Genomic DNA, 20,314 nt, shown 5'->3' with positions numbered 1-20,314 from the left:
AAACTAGTATTAACACAAATAGGAAGAGATTCATACCTTTCTCCTTTTAATATTGTTGTATCTTCCCTTTTTCACCTTAGTTTTATGCCACAACGCACTGCCATACGATTCTGCAGTGACTGAAATTGGGAAATTATACCTGGTTTGGGCTAAAATTTGGTGGTGGAAAGTTGGGAAATTTTCTGGGATTTTTGGGGTGGTGTTCGTGGTTTTGGACTGAAAATGAGGGGGTCTCCCCCTCTTTATAATTGTTTTGGAAGCTGCCAGAAGCAGCTGGAAAAGTGCTCATCGCGATCGCGCTTCCTTCTGGCGCGATTGCGTAGAGTTAAATGATTTCCTTCTGCGCGTGCGCGTTCGCGCCCCCTCTGGGCGCGTGCGCGCAGGGTTAAAATTTCTGACTGGATGTCCGTTCAGTAAAACGGTCATAACTTTTGATCTCGATATCGTATGAGGGCCTACGACCTATGGATGGAAAGATAATGCAATTATCTACAACTTTTATTTCTGGACGTTTTCCCAAATTTCAAACTTATAATACCGTGTTTGCCCCCTAGAAGTCAGATCATCCGAAAATGCTTCCTTAAATTGTCCTTTTGGAGGGCTTCCACTTTGATTTGGCCCAAGGGTCCTTCTTGAGTTGTGTTTAACTTCACATATGTGATTCATATAATTTGTCACATGTCCCAAAAAAAATCTTGACGTGTGGGCCCCACCTCAGCTTACAAATAATTCGACGTTCGAAAATGCAGGATATAACACTAAATACAGGGGAGACTGGCAAAATTTCTACAAAACTCCCGAGAATTTAACATTTGAGAACGAATGTTCTAACGGGGAGGGGAGTGTTACACCTCGGAAATTTTATGTCGTTGAGTCATAAATAGACTAACGTAAGCTTAAGACGAACATGAAGCTCCCACGACTATAAGAGGGTGATTGGAAACCTTAAAGTATATGCGATAAGATTTTTAAGTTATATGACTCAGTGGAACTAGGTTCGTCAAAGGAAGCGAAGTATAAGTTGTGTTTGGGGAGGATTTTACAGTCATCGAGCTAACAGATATGTAGTAAGGCCTTGGGGATGAGTTATAAGGTTCGTTAGATTGTTAAGAAAGTGTTAAACAAGTGCCAAGAAGGTCCCAGAGGATTCGAGATCAAACAAAACAACGAGGACAAATTCGGAGTGAATGGCGGATTGTACGGTCATATATACGGACCATATAATTTATACGGCCCGTATACCTGACCGTAGAACCCTGCCAGTGAGGGGTAAGTTTATGGAGGAAACATACGGTCCATTATACGGACAATTTATACGGTCCGTATAGTAGACAGTATGTTTCGGGTCGGGTCTGAATTCTATTTTTATGTACGCACGATCCCTTTTTATTTTTCTCATTTCCACTTCTCCAACACTCTCTAAACCTCTACAAACTTCTCTATATCACATTAACACATAGCCAAGAGAAAAAACAAAGATTAAACATCAAGGATTGTAGAATCAAGAGTGTGAATGCTTCTTAGGGTTAATAGAAGTTAAGAATCTCTTTGGGTATTGAAGTTGAGCTTTTCTCAAGTGGAGTATTTCCATCCAAAGACCATTCCTACCTAACCAAAGGTGATTTTTACAATTGTTTCATGTCGTTGATGGTGTTGAGCAGTTGAAGAATTTGAATTAGGAAAAAATATGGAATATGAACTCAAATATGCTAATAATGGTATGTTGGGTTGAAAGGTAGTTTGAGTTATGAGTCATGGTGTAATATGAGTATAATATTATTACGAATGGCACTAATGATATTGAGGAAGTATTATATGAAAGATGGACATGAGGTTGCATTGTAGTTATGGGTATGGAGGATTTTGAAGGTGAATTCGGAAGTCGAATAATGTCTAACTCGAAGGGATTTACGTATTATGATATTATGAGTGTTGTTATGATGTTTGGGAGCTATTTTATTATATGGAAAAAAGTTGTCGAAATAGAGGAAATGCTGCCCAATTTTCGTTAGCCCTTAGTCGATTTAGTTTAAGCTTAAGTATACTTCCGATTATTTGATTCAAGTACGAATATTTTGTATGTAGAATCGTGAGCTCGGAAGGAGAGAGCTTAGCTGATATAGTTAAGGAGACGTAAAGGTATGTACGGCTAGTCCCCTTCTTTCAAGGCATGACTCCTGTATTATAATTTCTTCTCTATATTTCCATGACCTTCTTACATCCCTAAAGATGAAAGTTAAAGATCTTTAAGGGCTTCTTATGAGACATGTTCCATGACAGTGATGATGATAATGATGTTTTCATGATGCTGATATTTTTATATTTATGATCTCATTGATGCTATTCTTCATTGTTGTCTCACCTCATGATCTTAGTTCCTTTAAGGTGAGACATAACGATGATGATGACTCCATAATGTAATCGGAGGTTCACGACCTTACGTCACTCCGATAAAGTGTAGCTTTTATTTGGGTTCTCATGCATGCTACCTATATTATATGTATGTATATATGATATATATATATATATATATATATATATATGTATGTATATATATATATATGTATGTATGTATATAGGGGACATGGGTTCTCATGCATGCTACCTATATTATATATATATATGTATGTATATATATATATATATATATATATATATATATATATATATATATATATATATATATATATATATATATATGTATGTATGTATGTATATAGGGGACATGGGGATAGGTGAGGCGTTATATACGCATAACCACCTGATCAGCTGGTATATTATAATATCATCCCGGACGCGGGATATATGGGTAAATGGATCGGGTCGTTCGTTCCGCGGTAATATATCGATATATGATGACTACATGGATAAATGGATCGGGCTGCACGTTCCGCAGCAATGTATGATATGATATGATGTTGTTATCTATATAAGCTTGCATGCATGACTCCGCCTTAAGAGGCAAGCAGTCACAGGTCATCTCTTTATCTTTTATTCTCTTGCTTCCTTATGATGTTATGAAGCATGCCTTACATACCCAGTACATTGTTCGTACTGACGTCCTTTTCTTTTATGGACTCTGTGTTCATGCCCACAAGTAGACAGGGAGACGACCCAGACTCCTAGATACATATGCATGGGTAGTAGATGTACATACTTGGGCACGACGGGGTCCTGTCCCGTCTTCATGACTTCAGTTTCTCAGTTAGAGGCTCGTAGATACATATGCATGGGTAGTAGATGTTATGTGACCCTCTAGTATATTTTTAGTATGTTATTCTTTTGTTGCCATGAGGGCTTATGTATACATGCATGTTTTGTGGAATAGTTTATGATCAATTCGTAGTAAGTATCATCTTGGAGATTATTTGTGTACAGGTTAGGTGTGATAGTAGTATGATGGGTGGTGCTCGGTAGTCAGCTTCGGGTACCCATCATGGCCCTCCAGTTGGGTCGTGACATCTTATCATTAGTTTTATCCGCCTTACATACTCAGTCCATTATTCGTACTGACGTCCCTTTTTTTAGGGACGCTGCATGTCATGCTGCAGGTCCAGTTTCACAGGTGACGGGTGTGTGAGTAGATGCTCCAGTTGATCAGTAGAATTTTGGTGAGCTCCACTTCCTCCTAGAGTAGCCGAGTCGAGTCACTTGTGATTTAGCTGTACAGGCTAGTTGGGTAGGCTGGGCCCCTGACCAAGTTGTTTTGTCAGACACTCTTAGAGGCTTTTGTAGACTGATGGACACCTGTGGTCAGTAGTGTTATGTAAGTATTGTGTTTTGTAGTTGAGGCCTTGTAGGCCCGATTATCTATATACTTGTTTGAGCTCTTCTGTTTGCAGGTGCCCGTCCACCCCATAGACAAAGTGGTATCAGAGCAGGTCGTGTCCTAGGGAGTCTATAAAGCCGTGTCCGATAGAGTCTTGTTTATGAATGTGTTGTGCACCACATTTATAAACAGGGGGCTACAGGGCATTTAGGATTGGTTACTCTTCTTTTAGATCGATCTCAGATCCTGCAGTAGAGCAATGTTTTAAGAAGTTATCTCTCTTTTTGTGAATAAGACAAAAGCGATAAGTAATCGCAAGGTCTTTATCAGATCAGACATGCCTTAGATATACAAATCGTTGTCAGAGCTCAGGCTTACAGTGCACCATTCGAGGACGAATGTTCCTAAAGGGGGGAAGGATGTAGCATCCCGTACCATAGCGTTACGATGCGTTGTAGTAAAGCCATATGAGTTGGAAGGGATTAAGGGTGTACATGAGGTTATAGCTACAAGACCCCGTAAGATTGACATTCTTGATACTGTTAGATATTATTTTGGATATGGTATTTTCTTTTAAGTGAAAATTCTCTGTAAAAAGTTTGATAAATATGATTTTATATAGTAGTTAAATTTATTACTTTTTAGATAGGCTTTAAATTATATACATGACGTGATGTTTATAAATGGGATTTTATTCATTATAAAGATAGAAATTATTTTCTCATAAGAAAATTATCTTTTCCCATTTTGAGAATTAATAGTACAAAAATTTGTACTCGTGAGATTTTATTGGGAAAATTAGAATTTGGTAAAATATATATATATTTTTACATGAATGTTGTATGAAGTATTAATGTATGTATTAATTTTTATAAAATATCCATTATTTATTAATATTAATAGATACAGTGGTGAGTGGCATGACATCTTGGGAGGAAGTAACATATGACTCATAACTATAAGTACTTAGTGCATGTGTTGGAATGGGTGGACCACGATCCATTTAGGATGATAAACTTATGAGAGAACATTTCATTTGGACCTGGCACTTATGGAAGAAAAACGTATGCAACAACATTCCATTCTTTCCATTTTTAGACCTTCTCAATTTAGATCTTAAGAAAGAAAAACGTACAACAACCTTGTAACTCATTTTAGCTATCCATTTTGTTCTTAAACGAGTGGATGAAAGGCTACTTCATCGAGATGTAAAGTTATGAGAGGTTCGAAAGGGAACAACCAAGGCTTGATTCGACATTTACGAGTTCGTATGAGTATGTAAGGTTAAACGTCTATTTGAATGATTGAGTCGTTGTGGTCATTCGAAGATCGAATCGAGGTATGTAATGACTATCATTTCTTTGAATTGGCATGAGTCAATAGAAAGCGTACTTGACTAGCGATGTTAAGGAACGTAATCGTTGTAGGTACTCAGTTCTTGTAGTTAATGGTTGTTCTATTGTTGGTTGTGTTGAGAATAGTTGGATTGAGAACTCAATAAGCACAAGTTTGTCCTTAGGTTTCATAGTCCTCCATTTGGTCCATCGTGTAAGAGTGTATGTATAGTAAAGAGTAGATGAATCGGCCTGTTGGTGGTTGTGGTCGTTATGACGAATTTACTCCAACCTATAAAATCTCTATTAGGCATCGCAACATACGAGATAGTTATACAATACTTGGGATCGTTGGTTGGTTCCTTAAGAGAAGGACTTCAAACGGACAATTGTAACTAAGGATCAGGGTTTACACTTGTTAGTTAAATAGTTTCTTGTGCTAGTTGCACTACTGGTAAGATCATCCCGATTGTGCGCTTATGTACTAGTATAGATTCAAGGGGAAAGCCACCCTTAGTTGTATCACTTAGTTAATTGTACGCACTATGTAATGTTCTTTAGTTGAATGAGTTAGTGTAGGAGAAATTAATTGAGTTGCAAATCATGACTTGTTGGCCTTCGCGGCCTATTTGTTCGCTTGCGCATATCTATTTGCTATCAAGCTTATTTGTTAGCCACCGAGCTCACTTGCTAACCGTCGGGCTTATTTGGTGGCCATCGGAGCCTACTTGCCGGCCTTCATGGCCCATTTGTCGCCCCAAGCAGAGCGTAGTTTCAAGACAGATACTAGTGTCCAAGTAGATGTAACTTGAACCTACTGTAGCATTTCAGTTAATATAGTTGGCAAACGTTTTATTAGAATACGACCTACAGGTAAGTGAGAGTTCTTCTATACTTGGTTTACTCGTTTACTTTAAGTTCTAGTTCTTATCACTAGTTTTATCCGCCTTACATACTCGGTACATTATTCGTACTGACGTTCCTTTTGTAGGGGATGCTACATGTCATGTTGCAGGTCCAGGCTCGCAGGCGACGGGGGTGGGAGTAGACGCTCCAGTTGATCAACAGAATTTTGGTGAGCTCCACTTCCTCCTGGAGTAGCCGAGTCGAGTCACTTGTGATTTAGTCGTACAGGCTATTTGGGTAGGCCGAGGCCCTGTCCCGACCAAGTTTTTTTTTTCAGACACTCTTAGAGGCTTTTGTAGACTGATGGACACCTGTGGTCAGTATTGTTATGTAAGTATTGTGTTTTGCAGCTGAGGTCTCGTAGGCCTGATTATCTATATACTTGTTTGGGCTCTTCTGTTTGCAGGTGCCCGTCCACCCTACTAAGGTTGGGGTGTGATCAATGACTTTACCCAGTCAATGAAGTCCTATATAATACAAAAAACACCTACTACAATTCACCATGAATATAATCAAGGTCTAGTTTTGGATCACACGAATCTAACTAGTGCAACTCAAGAACTATATTGATAAATCTTCATAGGAACAAGTTCTTTGACGTTGTTCTAGTTGATTCTTCTTTTGGTAGACTCTCATATAGATCTTGCTATATCTCTCAAGTCTCTCTCGTTGTGCTAAGTCTCCAAAGCATCAATGCAATGCTTTATATAGAAGTAGAATAGCCATTTGTAGTTCTCCCAATACAACCAAGACTTGGTTCAATTAATTTCTCAAAACCAATCCTTGTTTGACATGGATTTGACTAACACATGTGGCATCTTCTTATCCTAATCCCAAGCTAATTCGATGTGTTTAATTATGAAATTGTTTTCATGTCTTAATCCCAATTCTCCAAGGTTTTCTTTTGTGCGCTGGAACTGCTTCTTCTTCGTTGACCAAACAGTCTCCAACTCTTGTCTAAAGGACAAGGTTCTCTTAGCAATCCTGCATCTATGTTGTTTGGTTCACCAGATCCTTTTGAAGATTTGTTACGAACCTTATATCTTTGTACACTCTTCCTTGTACAATGTTTTCAATCATCAAAACTCTCCATACGATCAAAAATTAATATTGAGATCAAGGCAGCTCAAACAATTTGCATGAAAATTTCCACTAATTACAATAGACGAAGATGTTTTACCCCCAACAAATCCTAAGGGTCCTACATAAACCCTTATCCATAAAGAAGATGAAAAGAAAATAAATATTCCCTCCTCTTAATTTATTTGATGGTATCTGATTGAGCACAGTTTAAGACTTTTGAAATTTGTGACTTAAAATAAGTCATCAATATTTGTGTGAATGTAAATCATATTATTAAAGGTAAAATGGAAGGTTTAAAGTTAAATTGTTAATAATTATAAAAATGTATTATATTTTAAACTGTCTAAAACAAGAAAGTTTGCATATAAATTAACATAAAGGGGAGTAGTAGTAAAAGTTGTGGCGTGAGAGATCACTACCAATCTACCATTATCTTTTTCGATATGTAATGAACATAGGCCCAGAGGCATCTCAACGGATTAGGGGGCCTAAAGTGAAATCTTAGTTTGAGACCTTAAAATTATATATATGATTTTTTTTCTTTTAGTGTTATAGATGCAAAGATTCGAACTAATATTTTGTTATAATCAACTTCTTATAATATTTTTATTTAATAGAATATATTGAGTAGAGTATTGATTTGTAATTATTAAAAAATTTCTGGAACTTTTCGTTCTAAAGTGAGTCTAAAACACTAATATGGAGCTAATTAGCTCAGAGCAACTACAAAATCCGTTGTAAAGTGAAAATCAATTCAATTTGAAAAGTGAACATGAGTAATGAAACATGAAATAATTTTAAGGGTATAGCTTCCAGGTGTAATAGTTAAGTCATCAATTAAAGTCAAATTTGATTTTAATAAATTATATAATGTAAAGGCATGTTCCCATGTTCATTAATTTAGTGTAAAATCGAATGCAAGTAAGCTTTTACAATGCCAATAATTATTTACAAATTCGGCAATAAATAGTTGATCTAAAATGAATACTTGTCATTAATAATACTTATAATTTTTTTATTTAAAATTTATTAATATTTAAAATAAAATCTCAGATGTATATATTATATGGGCCTCTTTTATTTTGGGGTCTAAGGCAACCTTAGTGGCCCAGCTAGGGGTTGAGCCGCCCCTGAATGAAACGAGGAGCATGGAGGGCTATTTGGTTTGAGTGGAGGAGAGGGGGCGGGGGGGGGGGGGGGGGGGGGGGGGGAAGGCCTGTGAAATTTCTCTTGGGTGAAGTGCGTGCTCCAGTGGGGAAGTTAGTCAATAAAGAATTACGAACAAATCAGCCTCGATGATTGTCAATTCTTATCTATGGAAATGGTAATTGGAGGATTGATTATCAAAATACATCAAATTTTATGTTCACTTATTTACTTCTATTTGGGGGTAAAGCAGTGAGACCTACAAAGCGGTCGACAATATAGAGATTTAGTTTGTTCAACTCTCTAAAAAATGACTAATCACTAACGATACAAATAAAAGTCATTACTTTCTTTTCCTAGAAACATATACTCTGCTCATTAACAAACAGAGATAAATAAAAGGTCAGTTTCATATGTATGTCCTTTCTATGAGCTTTCTTTCTCTTGATGATATAAGAACTTTAACTAACGGAAGCATCATACTCACGTAAACAGGAATTGATTCATATCACGTTATGCTAATTAACTAGCCATCAGTTAATTCTCTTTGTCCATTTAATAGGACATAACAGTATATATAATTTGCACTATACTAGAAATTTTGTCTTTTAATAAGTCAAGATCACGCAAGGTAATTAAGATAAACACTCCCAATTAAATACGTGTTTCCAATAACTTTTCTACTCAGCGTCATTCTTGCATCACTTTCCTACTTTTTTGAGTCTATATATATGCATAAAAGGATTCAAACAAAAATCCGCCTATAAACTACTCTTCTTTCTTTCTTTCTTTCTTCTGCATAGCTATATTAATCTCAAGCATGACGAGTTCTTGGCATAGGGTGAACTATGCAACGCCGAGAAGCTTTGGCACATCACTAAAAGCAAACCTAAAAGAAACATTTTTTCCAGATGATCCATTCCATGAATTCAAGAATGAGCCACTTTCACGTAGAATTCTAAAGGGGACTCAATACTTTGTTCCAATTTTTGAATGGTTACCAAAGTACAGTTTGAAGCTCTTCAAGTATGATCTTCTTGCTGGAATCACTATTGCTAGCCTTGCCATCCCTCAAGGGATAAGCTATGCAAAGCTCGCAAACATTCCTCCAATCATTGGACTTTGTAAGCTACGTTTTATTTTTTTCCTCGAATATACATATATATGCACACACTACTCTTTCCGTCTCAATTTAAGTGTCTTAATTTGACTGGACACAAAGTTTTAGAAATAAAAAGAGATTTTTGAATCTTGTGTGCTAAACTATGTAATATACTAAAAGATCCTTTGAATCTTGTGTTTTTAAACTTTCCATGTAAGATGTTTGAATTGTCAACTTATAAAAATATAGAAACTCTTTTTGGTACAGACTAAAATGGAAAGTAAGACAGTTAAATTGGGATGGAGGGAGTATTTTCATAATTCTCTCAACTATCAAGATATATACAAACGACAAGATTGAGTCTATCTCTGCGTTTTGCATGCAGATTCGAGCTTTGTTCCTCCTCTTATTTATGCGGTTTTTGGAAGTTCAAAGCACCTTGCTGTAGGGACAGTGGCTGCTTGCTCGTTGCTTATTGCAGCAACCATTGAGGAAAAAGTGAAGGCTAACGATAATATGCCTCTCTATCTCAGTTTGGTCTTCACCGCCACTCTTTTCGCTGGTTTGGTTCAGACTGCTCTGGGTTTGCTAAGGTATATATACTATTCATTTCTACAATGTGTATATATACATATACAGTCTCAATTTATGTGATATTGTTTTACTAGGCACGGAGTTTAAGAAAGAAAGGTAATTTTTTGAAAGTTGTGATCCAAAACATGTCATAGATATTTGTGTGACTCTAAATCATTTCGTTAAGAGTAGAAGAGGAAGTTTGAAGTTAAATTATTTTTAAATATAGAAATATATATATATATATATATATATATATATATATATATATATATATATATATATATATATTTATTTATAGATCAAAAAGGAAAGTGTATCACATAAATTGGGACAAATGGAGTATATATTAGTGTGAGTACTAGACTACACGTATATTTTGTTTGTGCAGACTTGGGATTTTGGTAGATTTTCTATCACATTCAACCATAACTGGATTTATGGGAGGGACAGCAATAATTATTTGCTTGCAGCAACTAAAGGGCATGCTTGGTTTGAAACATTTCACTACCCATACTGATGTGGTCTCTGTCTTACGTGCTATCTTCCACAACAGAAAAGAGGTTCTAGCTCATTGGATTATAGTATATATACAATTTTCTTTCTGTACATATATATTTTGGCTCTTATCTAGTTTGTATATTTATTGAACAGTGGAAGTGGGAGAGTGCCGTTGTTGGTATAATCTTCCTTATTTTCCTGCAATTCACTAGATTTGTGGTGAGTGTTTCCAATATATTGGTATGCATGGTATGTACAAATAAATGTTGGGTCAAATCATGCATAGATCAAAAAGGACTGACAAAAAGAATGGATGTATCCAATTTGCAGAAAAACAAGAAACCAAAGCTATTTTGGGTTTCAGCCATAGCTCCAATGGTAACTGTCATAGTTGGTTGCCTTTTCGCTTACTTCGCCCATGCTGAAAAACATGGCATCCAAATCGTAAGCATTTTTTCATTTCTTTTTTCCCCTTCCAAATGTATTTAATAATATGAAATGTGCAGATAGAACATAAATAAAAGCTGACGAATTCGTACACCAACTAGAAAAAGGAAGATTTAGAACAGGAATAGGCAGGCGCATATGGGAGAAAAGAAACATTAAATTTGCAATCTTTATTGAGTCAAAGTTTGGAAAAGATTACTCTCACGTCCCAATTTATACTACACTCTTTCCTTTTTAATCAGTTAAAAAAATAATATTTAGTGAAAATTTAACTTTAAAATTTCCATTTTACCTTAATGAAATGATTTCTAATCACAAAATTTTTTTGGGCTTGTTTTAGACAATATGATTTAAAAATCTTCATTTCTTTCTTAAATTTAGTGCCCAGTAAACATTCTCATATAAATTGGGAGTGCACTTATGATCTTTTTCAACTTTTTCTTTCAAGGATGTCGTAGAATGACTATTGAGGTGTGTGGTATTGTTTCACTACAGTTTATTATTGAGACAAATCCCTTTTACATGGCTTATCTATTTATGAGTGGACTTCCACCTAACAAGAAAGAGCCAATTTTGAAGATTTGGACTTAAAAGTATTCAAGTTGTTTCCACGCGCCGAAGGATATGGACAAAAAATACTGTTGTTGAAAACGGACAACGCTGTGGGCGTTATTTATTTATATTTTTTTTTGTTTTTTTCTCAAAGAAAACGTTCTTATGGTGCCTCTTCTAACGTAACAATAGTCCCTTTGTCTCATATATATTTTGGAATGTGTTTTACTGAATATATAATACAGGTTGGACATTTGAGTAAAGGAATAAATCCTTCATCCATTCATCTCTTAAATTTCAATCCGAAGTACATATCAGCACCTATAAAAGCAGGAGTCATCACAGCAGTGATTTCTCTAGCTGTAAGTACACCCTTTATCCATATGAGCTTCATTTATCAGAAAATCTTCTATGTTGCCAATCATAAAAAACGTGTTTATTAAGATTGTATGGAATTTTTTCTAGGAAGGAATAGCCATTGGACGGAGTTTTGCCATCATCAGAAATGAACAAGTTGATGGCAACAAGGAAATGATTGCCATTGGTCTCATGAACATTTTTGGATCTTTGGCTTCATGCTACTTGACCACCGGTAATATAGTTATTCACTTAAAATCAAGCTCAGAGCCATATATTACTAAGATATATATGATAGTGTTCGCTTTGGGCCAAGCCCGCATGATTTTCTTCAAAAGTCTCTCACCATTAATAGATTTCTACATCTTATTTGTTGGCTCCTAATCTTTTCAGCTATCAATGTGGGACTTTGTCCGCACAGTGAACAACAATGACCAGTTTCTGATGGTGAATCTCTTGCAGAGAGCCCGATCTAGGACATGTTACCTGTGAATCTCTTGCTTTTGGCCGAACAAAGTATAATGAAAACAAATTAAAATATATTTTTGAACCCATTGCTTTAAATTGCTAGATTCGCCAATACATGTTTTTTGGAAAATAAGTTTATACACTAGCTAAGTGTGGATTTAAAATAAAGAATATCGAGTATGTTTTATTTTCAGGGCCATTTTCTAGAACAGCAGTGAACTTCAACGCCGGATGCAAGACAACAATGTCAAACGTGGTAATGTCAATATGCATGATGCTAACATTGTTGTTCTTGGCTCCTCTGTTTAGTTACACGCCCCTCGTCTCTCTCTCCGCGATCATCATGTCTGCAATGCTTGGGTTAATTGACTATGACAAGGCCTACCACCTCTTCAAGACCGATAAGTTTGATTTCTACATTTGTATGACTGCTTTTATTGGGGTTGCCTTCATAAGCATGGACATCGGCCTAATGTTATCTGTAAGCAATGCAAGCACTAAACTATATATTTCTAAGAAATACATTAAATTGCTAGAAATGACTTCATTTTTCTTTAATTCCAGGTTGGACTTGCCTTAATCAGAGCACTTCTATATGTAGCAAGGCCAGCAACTTGTAAGCTTGGAAGCGTACCAGAAGCTGGACTGTATCGCGACATAGAGCAATATCCTACAGCAAATGGCATCCCAGGAATTTTAATTCTCAAGCTTTCTTCTCCTATATACTTTGCAAATTGCAATTACATCAGAGAAAGGTACGTCTTTTCTTCTATTTTCTCTCAAACTAGTGTATTTAATTAAGCTGACAAGTGAGGGTTGCTCAGTTGGTAAAGCACCTCCACCCATGATCGATAGGTCCAGGATAAAACACTATAGATGCTCCAAATTGGGAGGGTAAAAAAATGTGTGTTTATGCTATTGATCTTATCCTTCTAATAATTAATTTGATCTTTTTTGATGGATTACACAGGATTCTTAGATGGATCAGAGATGAGCATTCACGTACCGATTCTAAAGGAAATGAAATTGAATACTTGTTACTAGAATTAGGAGGTACTCATATATATTATGATTAATGAACAAGAAGGAGATATTAGTATGTTTCCTTCTTATTTTTTTTAATTATTAATGCAATGGTAACGTTACTGAATCAAAAAAATATGATGCAACAGGTATTACATCGATTGATATAACGGGTGTTGAAACGTTATTAGAAATTCAAAGGTGCGTAGAAGCAAAAGGGATCAAGGTAAAATCAAACTCTTTAATCTTTTTTTATCTCTAATTAATTACTTTTGGCACGGTATAGAAAGTCCATAGACTTATGGGTACTTTTCTTCTCCTTAATTTTCAATGCTTTTGTAGATGGTTTTGGTTAATCCGAGGCTGGGAGTCACGGAAAAGTTAATAGTAACAGAGTCGATAAGCACCATTGGAAAAGAATATGTGTTCTTAACAATTGAAGATGCAATTGATGCCTGCAAATTTTCACTCAAATGTTCGGATCAGATGAAAAGAGAAAAATCTTGAAATAGTTTAACATTTTCATTGTGACAGCTGAAAATGTGCGTACTAAATTTTCTTCAATCGTAAATGTGTACCTTTATTATGGACGACTTGTTTGTTCTTCTATGAATCCCAAGGTTAATACAAAATTTGCTTTCTTTAAGCATTGACTAATAATCTCTTTTCAAGATTATGTTTGTCAAGTTAATGACAAAATTATAGTGTTGTGAGTAGCTTGTAAACTAGTTAAACAACCTTGAGGAGATTTGTTAGCAACCAAATGCTTAACATACAGATTTACCTCATAAGGTAGGGGTTCCACATCACGAGCACACTTCGGCTAAGTTAGATATCTGTGATAAAATGCGTATATATATAAAAGGGAAAAGAATAAAAAAAATGCTTTTAATATATGCGAAATTCACTAAATTTATCACCCATTAATAGTTTGGTCCAAAAATACTCCCGCCGTTAATAGTTTGGCTAAAAAATGCTCCTATTATTACTTAACTCGTAAATTTGTCCGAGCTTTAAAAATTTACTTTTTGTTTTCTAATACTCAAATATTAACATATTTTCAGTTCAAATAAAAAGGAGACAACAAACTCACAAAAAATGTTCCATTAAAATTTTATGAGAAATACCATTTACTCTGAATAAACCAGAAAAAGTGTCACAAGCCTACAACACACAAACAAATGAAGTCTTTTCGATAAGCTACCGAGCACAAAAAAAATATGGGTAACAGGATTAATACGTATTTTGAGAGACGACTACTTAAGAAGTAATACAACCCCTAATGTCGTATTATTGTTTCTTTCAGAGGCGGATCTAGGATTTAATTTCTATGGGTTCAATTTTAAGATTCTTAGCATTGAACACATTATATTTTAAAGTATGAGTTCATATCTACTATTTATTACAATTTTAGTAACTTTTTACTCATAAATTTATGCTCTGTGTCTGTTATTAGTGTTAAGATGTTAATAATGACATGTTTACTATGCAGGCACAATACTCAATGATGCTGATGGGCCCATTGGATAGCCCACAAAGATGTGAAGCCCAGTCGGCTGTATGAAGGAAAGCCAATACAAGAAAAATAGGCTAATGCTTATTTATGGAAGCAGCTTAGAAATTCCAAGTCATCCATGATTTCTATCAAGTACTACTGAAGATCTTTCTTTTGTATCAAAGGAAAGGAAATCACTTGAAGAAGGAAGCCACCACCTAGCAATCAAGGAAGATATAATCAAGATCAAACAAATCCGCTTCAACAAGGAAACAAGCACCAAGACCAGCCATCTCGGCAACATGAAGATTGAACACATGGAAATTAAGGAAGGAAATTATGCCGCAGTAAAAGCTCTAACCTTATTCTTGGAAAATAGGATTCCTTATTCCTTTTACTAAGGATCAACACTCTTGGGTTGTCATCTCTGCTAAAGAGCCTCTACCGTCATCAACAAGTATTTAAAGGCTCTATTGGAGACGAAGAAAGGATATACCTTCGTCTCAACTTCTCGAAGCTCTTTACTTTACTTTTCATAAGCATTGTATTTTTGAGTAATTTATAGTGTAAACAAAAAAGAAATGAGAGATATAGTATAGTTGGTGAGGCATTGTATAAAAATATTAAGAGTGCTTGAGTGTAGACATAGGAGCTCCATTCAAACCAACCATTGTACCAAACTTATATGAAGAGCTGCAGAGAACACCCTTGCAACCCAAGGGGACTGAAGTAGGATTTACATTGAGTCCTAACTAGTATAAAATATCCGGTGCCACCTACTTTCTGTAATTTAGTTTCTGCACTTATCTCGTTAACAGTCGACTACTTATCCAAGGCAGTCGACTAACTGAACAAAAAATTACAATTCAGCCCCCCCCCCCCCCCCCCCCCCCCCCAACCCCCTTGCACTTTTATCTGTCACGACTAAAATTAACAGGCCGTGAAGGCACTAACTCCCCTGAGTTACCGAGCCATTACAACCCTAAATTGAAGCAGTTAATTAAAGAGTTACGCAGAAATAAACATGCAAGTCAAATTTTAAGTCTTTAAAACACTTATAGTCATAAAACTACGGAAATAAATACAACCATCCTCGAATCTAGCGTCACTAGTACAAGAACAACTAAAGGAACATAAGTCTGGGAATATATCCCGAAAATACGTCAATTGTTCAAAACAAAAGAAAAAATAAGATAACTGAAGAGGATCCGGTGCCATGGATCTGCTAATGGCTCTCCCCGAATCGTCTAGATGGCCTCCTCAACGACCGACAACGTCTTGTGATCCACTCATACCAGGAACAGAATCTGCACAAAAAAAAGTACAGCAAGTGTAGCGTCAGTACAAATAACAAGGGGTACTCAGCAGCTTCGTCAACCGACCCTAACGAAAATGAAGACGAGGGTTGCTACGATTACTACTTCTACACCTAATCGCTATTAGTTCACTAAAACAAGGATAACAACATATCGTAATTATCTCTGTTTAAGCCTAAGTAAAGCTTCTAATCCACAAGTCTAGCAAGTCCTCAAATATACATCGAAAGTAAAGCAGACAACCAATCTCAAGCAAATCGTAACTAAGTAATCAATTGTCACACCCCACCCTAGGTAAGGTGTGATTGGCACCCGGCACCTTGCGGAAACCGAGCGAACCATCTTACAACTAATATCCTCTATGTCTCGAATGGAAACAATAAGATAAAAAGGCTAAATATGAACATAATATCATGCATAAGTATATGTACAATAGACCCATGATGCCGACATTACTACTGTCACACTATGACTAAGCTGTACACAGGAACTGTTTGCAAAGCTCTATGAACATGATTGAAGTATATAAGTCGGGACAGGGCCCCCGACATACGCTTTTGTCACAAAAAAAACATATGCAACTCAGACTCGGCAATGCTCCAGGAAGAAGTGGAGCTCACCAATCAAAACTGGTACCTGAAGACAGCCTACGATGAAAGATCCTCGTCTCGTCTATCTACACCTGCGGGCACGAACACAGCGTCCACAAGAAGGAACGTCAGTACGAACAATGTACTGAGTATGTAAGGCATGAATAGTAGTATGATATCAGAATGAAGATCATATAAGATAAAGTAAATAATTATACCTCGTACTCTTCTTGAGATCTCTATCATGTAAACTACTCGTCTACAGGAAGAACATTTCATACACATCCATACATAATATACACACACTTGGATTCACATACATTTACTATACATACTTCGGTCATATCTGGACACGGCCCCTTTGGGACTCGGTGTTATCTTGCCGGGCCATATAGGCGCGGTGTTATCTTACCCGACCATTAAGGCACCGTATTATCTTGCTCGGTCATATAGGCGCGGTGTCATCTTCCCCGGCCATGTAGGCGCGGTATGATCTTGCCCCCCGGCCATGTAGGCACGGTATCATCTTGCCCGACCATGTAAGCATGGTATCATCTTGCCCGGCCGTGTAGACACGGTATTATCCCCAGCTGATCAGTGGGATGCAATGCATACATACATACATACACGTAAAAATACATAAATGAAATCAACATCATCATTAGCATTACCATCGTCACTAGATCATTCATTGGAATTAACCATCATATGATGAAATCGATAATGCCACGGGAGTCTCGAGAATCATGAACTTAGGTAGCATTGAAAATAGAATCGTTATCTTCGCTATATCTCACCTCGAAGGAACGAATGACATGAGATGAGACCATCAACAATAAGTAAGATCAAGAGATACATGGAATGGCTCAATATCTCATAATGCTCTCAAATCATAGCTTCGGAGTTTCTAGCAGAGAATCATCATTGTCACAATCATCATAGAACATTTTTCATTTAACGTCATAAGAAGCTTTAAGAGTCATGAACTTCTAGCTTTTGAAAACAAGGAGGTTGTTGAAACATTTATGGAATCATAACATAGGAATCATGCCTTTGAAAGAAAGGGACTAGCCTTAACATACATTTTTGGTCGCCTTAACTTTAACTACTCAACGCTTGTCCTCCCAGGCTCGTAAATCTATATTCAAGAAAATTTAAACTATTGTTAGACTCACTTTTATATGCTTGTCTTAGTCCTTCAAATAAGTCTTTCTAGAATCTGCCGAAATTTCGGCAGCATCTCCCCTGTTTATATGCCTAGCCCAAAATCGTAATTCAGCAACCAACAACAACAACATCAATACCAACATTAATCATAATATTCTCAACACCAAAAATACTCCATAACATCCCATATGGGGTTTATCCTATATTTCCGCCAACAAAACTATTATACGGCTATTTGACAGTTTTATCTCTGCAAATAAACCAAAATAAACATTAATAATAGGAGATTCATACCTTACTCCTGATAATATCTCTATATCTTCACTTTTTTTCCACCTTAAACTTGAACCACACGCGTCGCTATACGATTCTATACTCGCAACTATACGTTGCCTGAAACGGGATTCGTGAATTATCGTTGATTTAGGCTTGAAATTTGGGTTTGAGAGTTGGGGAACTTTCTAGATCATTTTGGAATTGTTTGGAAGAAATTTTGGCTGAAAAAAGAGGGGGCAAGCCCCTTTTATATTGGTTCAAATTCGGGTCGGTGCCATGGATCTGCTAATGGCTCTCCCCGAATCGTCTAGATGTCCTCCTCTACTACCGACAGCGTCTCGAGATCCACTCATACCAGGAACAAAATCTGCATACAAAAAAGTACAACAAGTGTAGCATAAGTACAAATAACAAGGGGTACTCAGCAGCTTCGTCGACCGACCCTAACGAAAATGGAGACGAGGGTTCCTACGATTACTACTTCTACACCTAATCGCTATTAGTTCACTAAAACAAGGATAACAACATATCGTAATTATCTCTGTTTAAGCCTAAGTGAAGCTTCTAATCCACAAGTCTAGCAAGTCCTCAAATATACATCCAAGTAAAGCAGACAACCAATCTCAAGAAAATCGTAACCAAGTAATCAATGAAATCATATAATATGCAATGATATGAATTGCAATGCCATGCAAGGACTTTTCCTCTTTCCCGGTACACACACGTTCAAATTCTATGAATTGTGACCTATGGGGGGGACTCACGAGGTCCATATACCAACTCAAAATTTTCCATCGGATTCCTAGCCATTTTAGGCTTTCCATCACAATAATTGCCCCTTGGGCCCACATTACCTGTCATATAGCCAATCTGCTTCAAAATATTACCATCACTCGGTCCGGAACCATTTCACCTCAGACATCACAAATGTAGCCTCAAAAGCACATGAGACATCGTATAAGCATGAATATGATATGCACATCTCAAGTGTATCCTCAAAAGCACATGAGATACTATGTAAGGCATGAATAGGATATGTATAACATAAGAGATCAATTTAAGCAATAGAGACTCAATTTTTAGCTCTTCTCTATTTTTAAACTTATATTTAGGGACGAGACACGCATAATCACCACAAAACAGGCAACAAGCACAGAACATGTATATAAGGGACCTCATATCCCAATCAGAGACACTATCATTCTACACTACCAGCTAATGCCCAATGCATGGCATTCAGACCATATTATATAGTGGAAAGTGCACAAATACCCTTAATACGAATTACCGGTACCCGATACAAGTGCTCGTTACCTCACAAGTATCGGAACCCCCTTTACGTTACTAGTGTCCCTCTTATTAGTTAAGTTTTAACCAACCATAATCCTTAAGCTAAGGTGTACAATCTCAACATGCCTGGTAAGAAGTCCGAAAATCACATCAGAGCCTTGCCCTTTCGTAAAGCCTCCAAATGCTCCCAATCTATCAAATACGAATTAAGCGTAAGAATACGAATAAGTCGATACCCATATTCCCTTACAGAAAATTCGGATCTAAATAGCCAACCCAAAACCCCATTCTAAACCCCAAAGGTCAAATCCATGATTTCGTGGGAAGAATGGTTTCAATAGGGTCTAATTAATAATTTAGGAAGTCATATGAGTCTAATAATACCCATATAAGCATACTTCAATTCTGAACCCTAAAAGACACCCAAAATAGGATTCCGAGCCATAAAGGGTAAAATAGAAAATTCAACCCAAAATTAGTTTACTTAAGACTTACAGAGTCTATACACCAAAAATAAATCAAATCTACCCACAATTTCATGCTTAATTAAAGAATCTCTAAATTCAAGCCTAGGGTTTAAAACCCCCAATTTATTACTTCCAATTCAAGAATGCCATCAATACTGTCACGCCTCGAACCATGGACTGGGCGAAACACGGCACTCGGTGCCTTGCCGCATGTGACCGAGCGAACCACATGGCTTGCTGAATCATCATGAGGCATAACATGAGCGGAATATAACGTGAATGCATGATGAGCCTTTATAACACGTAGTAAGTCATAATACTTAATAAAAATACTTATTTAAACATGAGTGCGGGAATAACATGAATGAGCCAAAATGGCTATATGACTCCGAATGTCTGACATAACATAACTGACTTGTCTAGTCTATGAAACCTTTATCATGAGTCTGACT

The 20,314-nt window shown here is 36.5% G+C and overlaps 1 protein-coding gene and 1 long non-coding RNA gene across 4 annotated transcripts; both read left to right on the top strand.

Annotated features, from left to right (window-relative positions):
* The first annotated feature begins 4,776 nt into the window (after positions 1-4,776).
* LOC132599736 (uncharacterized) lies at positions 4,777-6,358 on the top strand. The gene is made up of 2 exons (XR_009566978.1): positions 4,777-5,108; positions 6,095-6,358. It is a non-coding gene; the product is annotated as an uncharacterized LOC132599736 (long non-coding RNA).
* Positions 6,359-8,986: 2,628 nt separating this feature from the next.
* On the top strand, positions 8,987-15,531 carry LOC132644057 (probable sulfate transporter 3.5). Of its 3 annotated transcripts, XM_060360606.1 has the most exons (13): positions 8,988-9,362; positions 9,726-9,933; positions 10,305-10,476; positions 10,568-10,633; positions 10,745-10,858; positions 11,659-11,775; positions 11,879-12,005; positions 12,433-12,719; positions 12,803-12,993; positions 13,209-13,291; positions 13,411-13,487; positions 13,604-13,803; positions 14,754-15,531. In XM_060360606.1, exons 1-12 carry the CDS (start codon positions 9,059-9,061, stop codon positions 13,766-13,768), a joined length of 1,911 nt encoding a protein of 636 aa, XP_060216589.1. In that variant the 5' UTR covers positions 8,988-9,058; the 3' UTR covers positions 13,769-13,803; positions 14,754-15,531. The 3 variants fall into 3 exon arrangements, with proteins under 3 accessions (XP_060216590.1, XP_060216589.1, XP_060216588.1); XM_060360607.1 differs by lacking the exon at positions 13,604-13,803 and having other exon boundaries at positions 8,987-9,362; XM_060360605.1 differs by lacking the exon at positions 14,754-15,531 and having other exon boundaries at positions 13,604-13,907.
* Positions 15,532-20,314: the final 4,783 nt, after the last annotated feature.

Source organism: Lycium barbarum, chromosome 6, assembly GCF_019175385.1.
Source record: "Lycium barbarum isolate Lr01 chromosome 6, ASM1917538v2, whole genome shotgun sequence".
NCBI classification, from domain to species: domain Eukaryota; kingdom Viridiplantae; phylum Streptophyta; class Magnoliopsida; order Solanales; family Solanaceae; genus Lycium; species Lycium barbarum.
Note: the sequence above shows the minus strand (reverse complement) of the source record. Positions and strands in the feature narration are given on the sequence as shown.